The 13,909-nt window shown below is 33.6% G+C and overlaps 2 protein-coding genes across 8 annotated transcripts in view; one reads left to right on the top strand and one right to left on the bottom strand.

Annotated features, from left to right (window-relative positions):
• Positions 1-10,755, top strand: part of SRPX (sushi repeat containing protein X-linked) — a 149,114-nt gene extending 138,359 nt beyond the window's left edge. The window contains exon 10 of the mRNA XM_058184457.1: positions 5,541-10,755. Coding sequence (XP_058040440.1) covers positions 5,541-5,577 — 37 coding nt within the window. The 3' untranslated portion in view covers positions 5,578-10,755. The remainder of the gene's footprint in view (positions 1-5,540) is intronic.
• Positions 1-13,909, bottom strand: part of SYTL5 (synaptotagmin like 5) — a 187,050-nt gene that overhangs the window by 19,354 nt on the left and 153,787 nt on the right. For all 7 annotated transcript variants that reach the window (XM_058184449.1, XM_058184448.1, XM_058184452.1 and 4 more), the window contains 2 exons: positions 12,447-12,555; positions 5,396-5,531 (listed from right to left, as the gene is read on the bottom strand). In XM_058184449.1, coding sequence (XP_058040432.1) covers positions 5,396-5,531; positions 12,447-12,555 — 245 coding nt within the window. The remainder of the gene's footprint in view (positions 1-5,395; positions 5,532-12,446; positions 12,556-13,909) is intronic.

Genomic DNA, 13,909 nt, shown 5'->3' on the forward strand with positions numbered 1-13,909 from the left:
AAACCCGTCGTAGGTATTTCCAACACTTGTAATAAATCTTCTTCCATCACAATCTGTTCTTGTACCTGCTTCACTTCTCTTTCCTTCACTTCAGCCTCCCTTCTTCTAGCTTCCAATGGGGGAAGACTTCCAACTTTTAATGCCTCAACATAAAATTCTCTTGCTTTTCCAACTGTATTGAGACGATGTACTTTCCCTGCATAATATACTATTATACCAGTTGGAATATCCCATCTATATTCAATCTGACGTTTTTTAAGTTCATTCACCAGGAAGGCAAATTCCTTCCTAGCCCTTAACATTTTTGGTGGAATTTCCTTTAATATTAAAATATCTTGACCAGCAACCTGAATCTTCTCCCCCTTATATGAGGCTTGCAGAATCTGATTTCTCACTGTTCTATTTGTAAAATAAATAACAACATCCCTTGGCAACTTTTTTTGCCTTGCTATCCAAGAATTCATGATATATTTTATCAATTTGATAAGCCACATCTGCTGGACGAGCTGCTAATATCTCAGCAAATACTTCAGAAAAAATTTCCCTTAAATTCTCTTCTTTATTTTCATTCAAGCCACGGATTCTTAGAGCAAATTCCATATTTCTATATTGTATCAAAACTATTTCATCATCTGTTTTTTCCATTTTACTTTGAAATTCATCCATTTTATTTTCTAATTTTGAATTATGTTGCTTAATTTCTTCAACTTCCTCTTCTAATAAAATCACATTTGTTGCCAAACTTTGTACTGCAATTACAAATCCTTCCTTAACTTCTTTATTTCCCACTTGAATTTCTGATATCTGCTCTTTCATTTCAGACATCTCATCAGTTATTACTTTAAATTTTTCTTGCATAAAGTCTTTTAAGTTCTCTTGTACCGCCTCTAAGTTCAATGTTCTAGTCTCTGCTGTATGAGCTGGAGAGGCACCAGCTGATGAAATTCCAGAGCCCTTTGTTACAGTAGACTTTAATTGTTTGGCTGCCATCTTCTATAAAATTATTTATTTATTTCCAACTTAATATTCACTTTAAATCTTCTTAACCTCTGAGAAACACAGTCTTTTAAAGCAATATTTAAAAATCTCCCCTAGATTCTATCAGCAGGCAGCAAAGAGTTAAAGAGTTAAAGTAGCAAATAACATGCAATTTACCAGCAGCAGACGGCAAACGCTAAAAGTATCACTTTCACTTTCCACTCGTTAGCTTGTTAACAATTCGCCTCCATTTTCTTGCTGTTTTCAAGCTTGTTACAAAGTAACGGGGAATTGGCTTGGCTACTTGCATAAAGTTCTCCCACTTTCGTTCTGTCCGGTATAATCCTTTATTGTCCAAAATAAATCTCGGTGTTTGGTCGTGGTGATTGGTTCCGCCAAAGCAGAAAAATCCTCGGATCTGGAGCACTTTGGGTTGCTGGAGGGAACTTAACCCTTCAAACCCCTTTTTTCTCAGGGGCTTTAGGGAAATTCTACCTCTGCCCTCAGCTCACCATCTCTTCTTCTCCCGAAGAGAGGGTTTTTCGAATCGCTGGACAGCAGATTTAAGCTGTCCTAGCGATTCCACATAATCCAGAGGTTGGTGATCGTAAAGATCACCGCCATCACCTACGGTGCCAAACAGGAAGTCCATAATAATTATAATTGAGAAGATACTGATGCATCACTCAACAGCTATGTGTAATCTATAGTCGTTCCCTCAAAGGAATAAACTATAAAAAAGATTTATCGTAAGAGTTAGCCACTGCAAGATTTATTGAGCCCTTTTTATTTGGAAATTTTTTTCTTTCTTAAAACAAAACTCTGACATGGAGCAATATTGTGAATTACAAATAATACATAGTCACATAAACTTATTTTTTAGATTATATTAGCATGTAGTAGGAGGTGAATTATGAATTGGACCAGGACAGCAAATGCAAGATTATGTTAGCTGAGATTAAGAGATACAATACTATAACCTGATATATGAACTATTATTTTTCCATTTAATATATTCAAAATAAGGCAGCCAAACAGAACTTTTTTGAAAATGCAAATAAACTGGGAAGATGGCTGGCATATAAAATTAAAGAAGAGAAGGAGAAGAAAAGGATAAACCATTTATAAGATGAAAAGGGTAATTTACATTACAGAATTGAAGAAAAAAAGAAAATAATTCAGAACTACTATGAGAGACTTTACCATCAAGAAAAGACATCAGAAGAGAAGATAAAACAATTCTTGGAGAAGTCCAAGAAGACCTACCTAAAATATCTGAGCAGCACAAAGGCATGTTAGAAGAAAGAATAATGATGATGGAGTTAACGGAAGCGATTAAGAAACAAAAAAATGGGAAAGCACCAGGTCTGGACAATTTACCAGTGGAATTATATAAAACACTACAAAAGGTGTTAAGCAGTGCAATGCTGGGTTTATTTAATGAACTATTAGTGAATGCAAAGATACCAGATTTGTGGAGAGAGGCGTATGTTACACTTTTGCCCAAAGAAGATTCAGATTTGCAACTAATAAAAAATTATAGACCGATTTCATTGCTAAATGTGAATTACAAAATTTTTGCATCAATAATGGCAAACAGGTTAAAAAGATTATTAAATGAATTTATTCATGTGGACCAAAATGGTTTCCTACCTAAAAGACAAATTAGAGATAACATGAGGATAATTTTGAACACTTTGGAGACACACTCAGATAAACAAATGGCTATGATATTCTTAGATGCTCAAAAAGCATTTGATAATTTGAATTGATGATTTATAATAAACCAACTACAGATAATGGACCTTGGGGAGAGCTTTACAAACATGATAAAGACAATTTATGATATACAAATGGCAAAAATGATGATGAATGGAGAAATGACAGAAAAAGTAAACATAATGAAAAGTACAAGATAAGGGTGCCCGTTATCACCATTGTTATTTGTGCTGACGCTAGAAGTGTTAAATAGAAACATAAGAAGAAATGGAGAAATAAAAGGGATGCAAATTAAAAAAGAAGAATATAAGCTACAAGTCTTTGAAGATGACTTAGTGTTTATATTGGAAGAAACACAAGCAACGGGTCCTAAATTATTAGAACAAATAGAAGACTATGGAGAGGTGGCAGATTTAAAAATAAAGAAAAAACAAAAATATTGGTGAAAAATATGACAGAAAAGTATAAAAGAGATTTAAAGGAGAAATTCAACATACAAATAGTGAAGAAAGTGAAATATTTAGGAATACAATTAACTTCGAGATGTGCAACAATAAAAGTTAATAATTATTATATATTAAAAAGACAGATAAAGAAAGACCTGGAGAAGTAGAAGAATCTACAATTATCACATATGGGAAAGATTGCAACAATTAAGATGAATATATTGCCAAGACTGTTGTTTTTATTTCAAACAATTCTGATAAAAGTTGAAAAGACTTACTTTCAACATTTTAATAAAATAATAAGGAAGTTTATATTGGCAGGGGGGAAAAGCAAGAATCAGCATCAAAATGTTACAGGATGTGAGACTACATGGAGGATTTGGACTGCCAAATTGGTAACTATATTACCAGGCAACAGCATTGACTTGGATGAAAGAATGGATTGAACTAAGAAATACAAGATTATTAACTTTGGAAGGACATGACTTACAATTGGGATGGCATGCATTTTTATGGTATGACAGAAATAAGATGCATGTGTATTTTCATAGTAGACACTAGGTAAGAAATGCTTTGTTATTGGCATGGGAGAAGGTCAGGGAAAATATGTTTGAAAATAACAATATGGTTATCAACAATGGAAGCTGTAATACACCCAAATATTATCAACATTAAAAATGTTCTTAGATATAAAGATATATTAACAGATAAGGGGGAACTGAAAGGGAAACAAGATTTAGAAGAACAAGGGATTGAGAAGGATTGGTATACTTATATGCAAATACAAACAAGATACGAAAAAGATGCGAAATTATATGGTTTTTATACAGAAATGACGGAACTGGATAGGATACTCACAGGAACAGATGAAAAAATAATTTTAAAAATATATAATTTCTTACTTAGTATTGAATTGGAAGAAGAGCAAGTAAAGGAAACAATGATAGCTTGGGCAAAACTTTTTGGATATTCAATTGTATTATATTATTGAATTATGATATTATTGAATTATAATTGAATTAGATATTCAATTATGGGAGGGGAATTACAAGTTAACAATGTCCACAGCCTATAAAGACCAGTATAAAATGTTTTATAGATGGCATATGCCACCTGAAAAATTGGCTAAATTGTTTAAAGATAAATCAGCTAAATGTTGGAAATGCCAACAGGTTTCAGGATCTTGTTATCATATATGGTGGACATGCCCAGAAGTGAGGAGCTATTGGATCAAAATTAAAACACAGTTAGAAGAAATAAAACCTGTGATGTTCCTACTGGGTATCCTACCAGAGAAAATTAGTAAAGAAAAGATATATTTAATTATACATGTAATAACTGCAGCAAGAATAGTATTTGCACAAAGATGGAAAGCAGAAAAGTCCCTTCAGAAGAGGAAGTAATTAAGAAAATATTAGATTGTGCAGAAATGAATAGATCGACTTTGATAATTAAAGAGAGAGAGGAGTCGGAATACTATAAGGTATGGAGACAATTTTACAATTGGTTAGAGAAGAGATATAAATAAATGTATTAATAGTGAATAAGAAAATAACATAATAAATGTATTATGGGGAGAATGTTACAATAAAGAAGTGGAAAAAAATCAAGAAATGATGAAGATAGGAGAAGTAAGAAGAAGACGACACAGGAAAAACACCTAGACAATACACTGAATGATTGACTGTATTGTATGTTTGTTTGTCTATAAAATAAAAAACATATATAAATATATATATATATACAGATATTCAAAATAAGATAGAAGGAAGTAAAGGTGCAAAAGTTCTAAACCTTGCCACCTGATGTCCACGGGACATTTTTGAGAAACAAATAGATGATCATATAAGTGATTACTAGGGCAATTGGGACCAAGAATTCCATTGTTAAGCGATGTGATCATAAAGTGTGACATCACATTACTGGCTCACTTAGCAACAGCAATTCTGAGTTGCTATCATTAAACAGCAATCTTGTTAATCTTGTTAAAGCAAGCCCCTCAAACTATTCCCTGCCAGCTTTCCCATTGTCTTTGCTTGTGATAACATTGGAAATCACAGTCACATGTCTGCAGAGATGCTACGACAGCCATAACTCTTTAAGACCTGTCATAACCCTCTCCCCCTTATTTATATCATAATTTTGAACAGTCACTGAACCAATGGTCATAATGCAAGAACTATCTGTATTCAATACAGAAATACTAAATGTCTACTAGCATACATAGCCAAAGACAGAATGGAGGAAATCACCCTTTTACAAATGTATCTGAAGTGCCTCCTGATTTCACCGCCATTAAATTCTTGGCTTCCTTGATGACAATTTCTAATATGCCTCCTGATGGTACTTGTGAGATTGACTTCTTTTCTTTCTTTGAACTCTTCTTTCCTTTAAAAGAAGGAAGACAAGAATGGAGGAATATATGAATATATGAAGCTTCCATATTTTGCACTGTATGCTATATTAAGGTTAAAAATCAATACATATCAAACCATGCCTCTTAAGCCACAAATATCTCTTTCCTATATAAGAAACAACATTTTATACTATGCAACATTATCTACATTATTTGTCCCTCGATGATTTCAAATAATTAAAAAAAAAATTTAAATGCAACTTTTCAGAAACACATATGTTCATTAAAAATTATACGTACACTTAACATACCTGTTAGGAAATTGTTATTGCCCAAATAGTTGGTCAGGAAATATATAAACCAACATTGTGTGTTTGTAGCTAAAAGTATTATGTAGCTTTAAAAACTTTGTTGCATTATCATGCATCCTGATTGGGTGAGCTCTGTAGCCAATATACTTAAAGAAAGCTGAATTATGGTTTGTATGAACACTACACCATTTTACCTGCTGATATGCTGTAACTCTATATTTGATCTCTATCCACAATCATTGCTTCTTTAATATTTATTGACTGTTTTTATATTGAACTTTGTTCCTGAATGAAACTAAAGATCTGTTTTATTGTATTTTTCTACAACTGGTAAGAAAACTTTATATTTGAAAAATATCTCTGGACTGATTTTTATCTCACTTTATATGTGTATGACTTGGATTGTTTTTGGACTATAATTTTGGTTTTTCCTAAAAATAAAATATTATCAAAACCCAGTTTGTTTGTATGTTAACTGTTATTGTCCACAATCATTCTCAGTAGTTTTCATGCATAAACTCAAAGGGTACTCTGCTCAATAGCCCAGAACATCGGTTGTGAGACAAGACTATCCTTAACATTGGTTATGGGCCCAGGACACTGAGAGTGGGTGTGAATATACAGTAATATATTCAGACAGCTGTGTTTGTTATATACTGTCCACGTGAAGATGGCACAAGAACAGTCATCCAGCATATCCATGATAACCTGGTTGGATGGAACAAACTATGTTTCCTGGTCTATGAAATGCAACCTTCTTGTATATAATGGGATGTAATTAATAATCCATTGGATGTAACTGCATGGAATCCAGAAGATAATGAAGATAAGAAGAAAATAAGTAAATTTAATCGGGATAATGAACGAGCTCTTTGTATAATTGGACTGATACTGACCAGCAGCTAGTTCATATTCATGGTGAAGATTCTGCTGCTAGGTGTTGGAACAATTTAAAGAGAATTTATGTTCGTGATAGTGTGGGTGCACACATACACCTTACACATAAACTGTTTAAAACCTGTCTTCTTAAAGGTGGAGATATGTTAGCTCATTTGGAGTTTATGATGAGAAGTTTTTAAGAGCTACACGAAAAGGAACTAATTTTTTCAGAGTTGCAACAGGTTTATATTATTCTTTCTTCTTTGGATGAAAGTTATGATGACTATGTTTCTTCACTGGAGGTTTTGACCAGAGATGAATTAACATCGAATGACATAACTGGAAGATTGTTGGAAGAGTCCAGAAGAAGGCAAGAACAAGAACAACTAAGAGAGAGACAACCACAGGAAGAAAGATTGTCTTCAACTGCCTATATTGTTAAAAGAAGTTTTTCTTGTGGGGCTAAGGGTCATATAGCTAAATATTGTACTAAGGGTAAGAAAATGACTGTAATCAAAAGAGGACCAAAAAGGATGTTAATCTAGTTTTATCAATTTCTACTAATGTAAACAATGATTTGTGGGTAGTTGATAGTGGTGCATCACAATCTATTACTAGAAGTACAGATAAGTTTGTAAAACTTACTACTAGTAAACAACATGTATCATTTGCCAATGGATGGAAAATGAAAGTAGCTGGCAAAGGTATTGCACATTGTTCATTTATTAATGAGCATTTGCCAATGTTGTATATACCTAATTTAAAATTCAACTTGTTATCTGTTAAATCATTATTACAGGTTGGATTTGTAGTAACCTTTAGAGGAGATAAATGTTCAGTTGAAAAGAATGGTAAATGTGTTACTGCAAAGTTAGAAAACAATTTGTTTATATTGAAAGATGATCCAGCAATAGTGACTAATACTAACTCGGTTTATGACAATAAGAAGCCACATGATGAATGTATTCATTTATTTCATTGACGTTTAGGACATATGAATTTTAATGTATTGAAAAAGACAGTAGAATTATCTGAGGGGATAAAGTTAACACCATGTAACAAATACCTCAATTGTAATGCTTGTAATCAAGAGAAGAGCAAAGTAACCCCAGCAAACAGAGTAAATGGTTTTTCAACTAAGGAATCATTAGAAGTAGTGTTTGCTGATATAACTGGATCTAAACAACCAAGTTTAGGTGGAACTTGCTATATATTAAGCATTGTTGATCATTTCTCTAGATATGGTTTCTGTTACTTGATGAAAACAAAGTCTAAAACATTTCAGCATATGTCAAATTGGCTGAAATTTGTTGAGAGAAAACAGAAACAAAAGGTGGTTTGTTTGGTAACAGATAATGGTACCAAGTTTACCAATGTAAGATTAGAGAATATGTTGCAGGAGGCAGGTATTGAATGTAAACATTCTGCCCCTTATAGACCACAACATAATGCTTATGTAGAACGCAGAGGTCAAACACTGCAAGCTATGGCTAGGTCTATGTTAGTAGATTCTGGTTTGCCAGAAACACTTTAGGGTAAAGCCATAATGTGTGCTAACCATGTTTTAAACAACATAGTTAATTCATCTACTGATGAATTACCATTTACACTTTGGCATGGTAGAAAACCTAATCTAAGCTATCTGCATACATTTGGTGCTCCTGCTTGGATTCATATATCATCGCAATTAAGGCGAAAGGGACAACAAAGAGCAAGGAAAATGTTTTTTGTTGGGTATGAATCTAACCACAGATCATTTAGATTTTGGGTGCTAGGTACTACTAGCATTTATTGTAGTGCTAGTGCAAAATTCCTGGAGCATGTAGGTTGGTATAAGCTTGAGCAAGCTGATAACAGAAATGAGGATAATGTTATTATTGATAATCAAATGTTCAATAATACCCCTGAAGATGAAATAGATGATATAGAAACTACTGTAAAAGAAGAAGAAGGTTTAGGGGAGGAATTAGATGAAATACCAGTTATGAGTCCTGTATTACCTAGACGATCTACTAGGGTAAGACATCAACTCGACCGGTATCAAGCAAGTGTGGTTTGTCAAGTAAATATAGAATCTTCTAACTACGATGATATCAAAATGTATCCTGAAAAGGATCAAGTAGCTTGGAAGGAAGCTATGGATATAGAAATTAACTGAGTTAGATGTATATGAAAATGTTCAGTTACCACCAGGAGAATGGTTAATTGGTTGTAAATGGGTTTATAAATTAAAGACAAGTGCTGATGGAACTGTAACCCATAAAGCACGATTAGTCGCTCAAGGTTTCGCTCAGTCTGAAAGACACTATGATGAAGTTTTTGCTCCCAGTTTAAGAGCAACCACATTGAGAATAATGTTAGTGTGGGCAGCGAAGAATGAATATCATATAGATGTTGAGATAGCATATTTACATCACAATATCTATATGAAAAAGCCATTAGGTGTAAGAACGGATGAGCGAACTGATTGCTGGAAATTAAAAAAGAGCCTTTATGGTTTGAAGCAATCAGGGTTTGAATGGAATAGATGTATAGTAAAAGAACTGAATTTTATGGGTTTTATGGAAGGTGTAGCAGATAAATGTTTATTTAAACGGGAGAAAGATGGTTTGATTTCATTTTTACTCTTGTTTACAAACAATATTGTTATTGTAATGAAAACTGAAAAGGAAGCAATAGAACTTATTTCTATGTTACAGAATAAACTTAGAATTAGGAATCTAGGTAAAATTAAACACTATTTAGGTCTTGATATTGTGAAAACCACTAGAGGGTATAAACTGTCACAATCTGGTAAAATTAGCCAATTGTTAAAACGCTATAATATGGAACTATGTAAACCAGCAAAAACACCTATGATCAGGATTTCAAACAGAGAGATATACAAAGTCCTGTATTCAGCAAGGAGATTTATCAATCCTTGATTGGTAGTCTATCTTATATTAGTAATTAGTCTAGGCCAGATATTTCCTATTGTGTTAATCAATTAGCTAGGTATAATGCAGAACCAACTGAGAGGCATTGGCAAGCTGCAAAGCGAATACTAAGATATTTAAAATAATGTATTATGCATTATATTTAGAATCTAACTATGAACTTGTACTAACTGCATATGCTGATGCTAGTTTTGCTACTGATTTATCTATAAGAAAATCAACATCAGGTATTGCAATAATGTTAGGGAATTCATTAATTGGATGGAAAAAAATCAGGCAAAAGCACATAAGTTTATCAACAATGGGAGCTGAATTTTCCTGTCTGTCTTTAATGTGCACAGAACTAATATATTATAAACAACTGATGATAGATATTGGTTTAAATGTAAATGATCCAACTGTAGTATTTGAGGATAATCAAGCTGCTATTAAAATGGCAATGAATTTAGGTGTAAAAACAAGATCTGAACACACTGATATTAGGTACTTAAATGTAAGGCAAAGTATACAGAGTAAGATGATACAACTGGAATATTGTATGTCAGAGAATAATGTTGCTGATAATTTTACTAAATCTCAGGGTGCGATTAAACATAGAACATGTTGTGAAAGTTATGGGCTAAGATTGTAAGCCATTATATATTGTCCTGTCCAAAGGGGAGTATGTTAGGAAATTGTTATTGCCCAACTAGTTGGTCAGGAAATATATAAACCAATATTTTGTGTTTGTAGCTAAAAGTAGCTTTAAAAACTTTGTTGCATCATCATGCATCCTGATTGGGTGAGCTCTGTAACCAATGTACTTAAAGAAAGCTGAATTATGGTTTGTGTGAACACTACACCATTTTACCTGCTGATATGCTGTAACTATATTTGATCTCTATGCATGATCCAATGATCATGGCTATTTATTGCTTCTTTAATATTTATTGACTGTTTTTATATTGAACTTTGTTCCTGAATGAAACTAAAGATCTGTTTTATTGTATTTTTCTACAACTGGTAAGAAGACTTTATATTTGAAAAATATCCCTGGACTGATTTTTATCTCACTTTGTATGTGTATGACTTGGATTGTCTTTGGACTATAATTTTGTTTTTTCCTAAAAGTAAAATATTATCAAAACCCAGTTTGTTTGTATGTTAACTGTTATTGTCCACAATCATTCTCAGTTGTTTTCGTGCGTAAACTCAAAGGGTACTCTGCTCAATAGCCCACATTGGTTGTGAGACAAGACTATCCTTAACAATACCTCAGGCCAATACAATGAAATTTAAGTGAAGACAAATGATTTGGAGAAAAAAAATAGCTTCTGTAATTTCTAATATGGACAGAAACCATGTAAAGGAATTGTTTGAAATCTCTGCACAGACCACACAAAAGCCTGGATCTTGAGGTCTTGAGGGTTATATGACATAACATGAGTTGTATTTCATTCTTGCATGAGTGGATTTATGCTCCAAACCAGTTGCAACTAGAGTGGATTTATGCTCCAAACCAGATGCAACTTCAATATATATTTATGGCCCAAGACCAATCACACTAAAAGACCAGTATATAATCTAATAACTATAAAAGGGAAATTTTAAATTGCAAATACTGTAAATCTTAAAAAATTAGCAGCTTATATTGAATAGCATGAAGGAGGAATAGCATGAAGCAGTTTCAAACAGCTATGACCATTGATGAATTTTTGCAACCTTTTTAGAAGTTTTTGAAGAGTAGTTACCTAGGAGAAGGATAATGCCCTCCCTGTCACAATGGCAATTAGAGTTATTAATAGTTGGATCTATTAATAGTTGGACCTATTAAACTTCAGTTACAATTTTTGGTCAGAAAAGTGATGCTTTTCTGTTTCTACAACATTCTGTTTATTATATTTTAACTATGGATGGATGTCAAAAAATAATAAAAAGCAAAAAAGGTACACAATAAATCCTATCTCACAGAATGTTTATTTAAAAATTGGTAAACACATCCCCAAATCTCTAACTTATCCCAACATCATGTCTGAAAAGTAGATTGCCTATAAATCTCAGAAACATTCTCCCTGTTTCTCAAGCCTCTGCTGAATTTGGGTGGGCACAGCTGATCCAGTTATCAGTTGTTCTCAGGAATCAGTCAATCACACCAAAACTTGGTCACCCTAAGATTTTTTTTATTTTTTTTACATTTATATCCCGCCCTTCTCCGAAGACTCAGGGCGGCTTACAGTGTATAAGGCAATAGTCTCATTCTATTTGTATATTTACAAAGTCAACTTATTGCCCCCCCAACAATCTGGGTCCTCATTTTACCTACTTTATAAAGGATGGAAGGCTGTGTCAACCTTGGGCCGGGCTTGAACCTGCAGTAATTGCAGGCTACTGTGTTCTAATAACAGGCTCCTTACAGCCTGAGCAATTCCGGCCCTTGATATGCAGTAAATAAAGAAATCAATAAAGATATGCAGACACATAGGAATTTTGAGTAGAAATAATTGGCAGGCTTTTGCAGTATTTTGCATATAGTGAAAATCTCAAGTCTTGTTACTCAACAAGATGACATTGTAAGAAAATGCTGTTTAATAGGCAGCTAAAGAATTTACAGCTAGCAAATCCTGCCGTTGATTCCAAAAGATATTGTGTTGAAGATGAGTAATATAGAAAAATGAAATGATTTGTAGTTTCAAATTCTTTTAGAAAATAGTAAACCAATTTGAACAGCAACAAATGGAATATTTTGCAGCACTGGATTTTTGTTCCTAATGTCTGCAGAAGATCATGAATTAAAACAATTCAAGAGAAACATTGCTGGATGTATCAACAGGAATTTTTTTACCATGAATCTCTCCCAGAGGAAGTGTTAGGTTCCTCTCAGGTGGCGTGTACCGTAAAGCAACAATTATTTCTCCTTTATACTGCAGCCCAATATCAGTAGCAATCTCCATCTAAAACAAGAAAGTAAAATAGAAGAAAGTCTTGTTAAAAAAATATTCACCTTTACTTTTAGAACATGTTGCACATTATTTTGAGGTATACAAAATTACAGGCAGAGCAATCTAAAAGAGAAGTATACAGATGAAGATGAGCTTCGAATGACCAAACCTCTACTTCCTATACTCTATGATCTTCCAGCAAGGAAGTAGGTAGGTTTTTTTTTTATTTCTTTAAAATGGTCATAAAATTAAGTTCAAGCCACTCAAAGTAAAGTTTTCCAATAGTTCTTTTATTCTTGTATTATTTAAACAAAAAGCAAGGCAAGTGTGCAATTAAGCTTAATTAGTTCCTTTATTTATTTTTATTTTATTTTTTTCCCTCAAGATGGCACCGATGAAGGCTGCCTTGGTGAAATGCTCTCTAATGGTTTCTTTATTTCTAATTGTTCTCTGCGACTCACCAGACCATCTGCTAAAAATTAAGCAACATTTCTTTAAGGAGCAGCTTTCTGTGATCTCAACCCCCCCCCTCCCTGTCTTTACAAACACAGAGGAGATTCTAACACAGGAAGAGGCACCACCCCCCCAGCCATGGAATACCAAATAAAACAAACTACTGAAGCGGCGAAGGAGAGGTAAGCAGGCTGGGATCTTAAACAGATTAAGAAAGACGTGGTGGCTCAGGCTGTAAGATAGCCTGTTATTAAAACACAGCAGCCTGCAATTACTGCAGGCTCGAATCCCACCAGGCCCAAGGTTGACTCAGCCTTCCATCCTTTATAAGGTAGGTAAAATGAGGACCCAGATTGTTGGGGGGGGGCAATAAGTTGACTTTGTAAATATACAAATAGAATGAGACTATTGCCTTACACACTGTAAGCCGCCCTGAGTCTTCGGAGAAGGGCGGGATATAAATGTAATTTAAAAAAAAAAGAAAGAAAGAGTAGCAATAAAACTCCTCTGCCTTCAATTTTCCTAACAAATGTTCGTTCACTTGCAAATAAGATGGATGAATTACTCCTCTTAAACAAATACAATTCTGGTTAAATGAATCAATTGAAGATAGCAGCCTGCAAATTCCAGGATTTCCGATTGAAGGATCAGACAGAATTACAGAAACATCTGGTAAAAAGAAGGGAGGAGCCTTATGCCTATATATTAACAGCAACTGGTGTCAAGATTTCACAGTAATTTACAAATTCTGTGACAACAATTTAGAGACTTTAATTATCAACTGCAAACCATACTATTCGCCTCATGAATTTTCCTCATTTCTTCTAATTGCTGTTTATGTCCCACCTCAAGCCTGTGTAAACAAGGCATTACGAACTCTAGCTGACCAAATCATGGAGGCTGAAGCCAAATA

This window comes from Ahaetulla prasina, chromosome 5 (genome assembly GCF_028640845.1).
Source record: "Ahaetulla prasina isolate Xishuangbanna chromosome 5, ASM2864084v1, whole genome shotgun sequence".
Classification (NCBI taxonomy): Eukaryota; Metazoa; Chordata; class Lepidosauria; order Squamata; family Colubridae; genus Ahaetulla; species Ahaetulla prasina.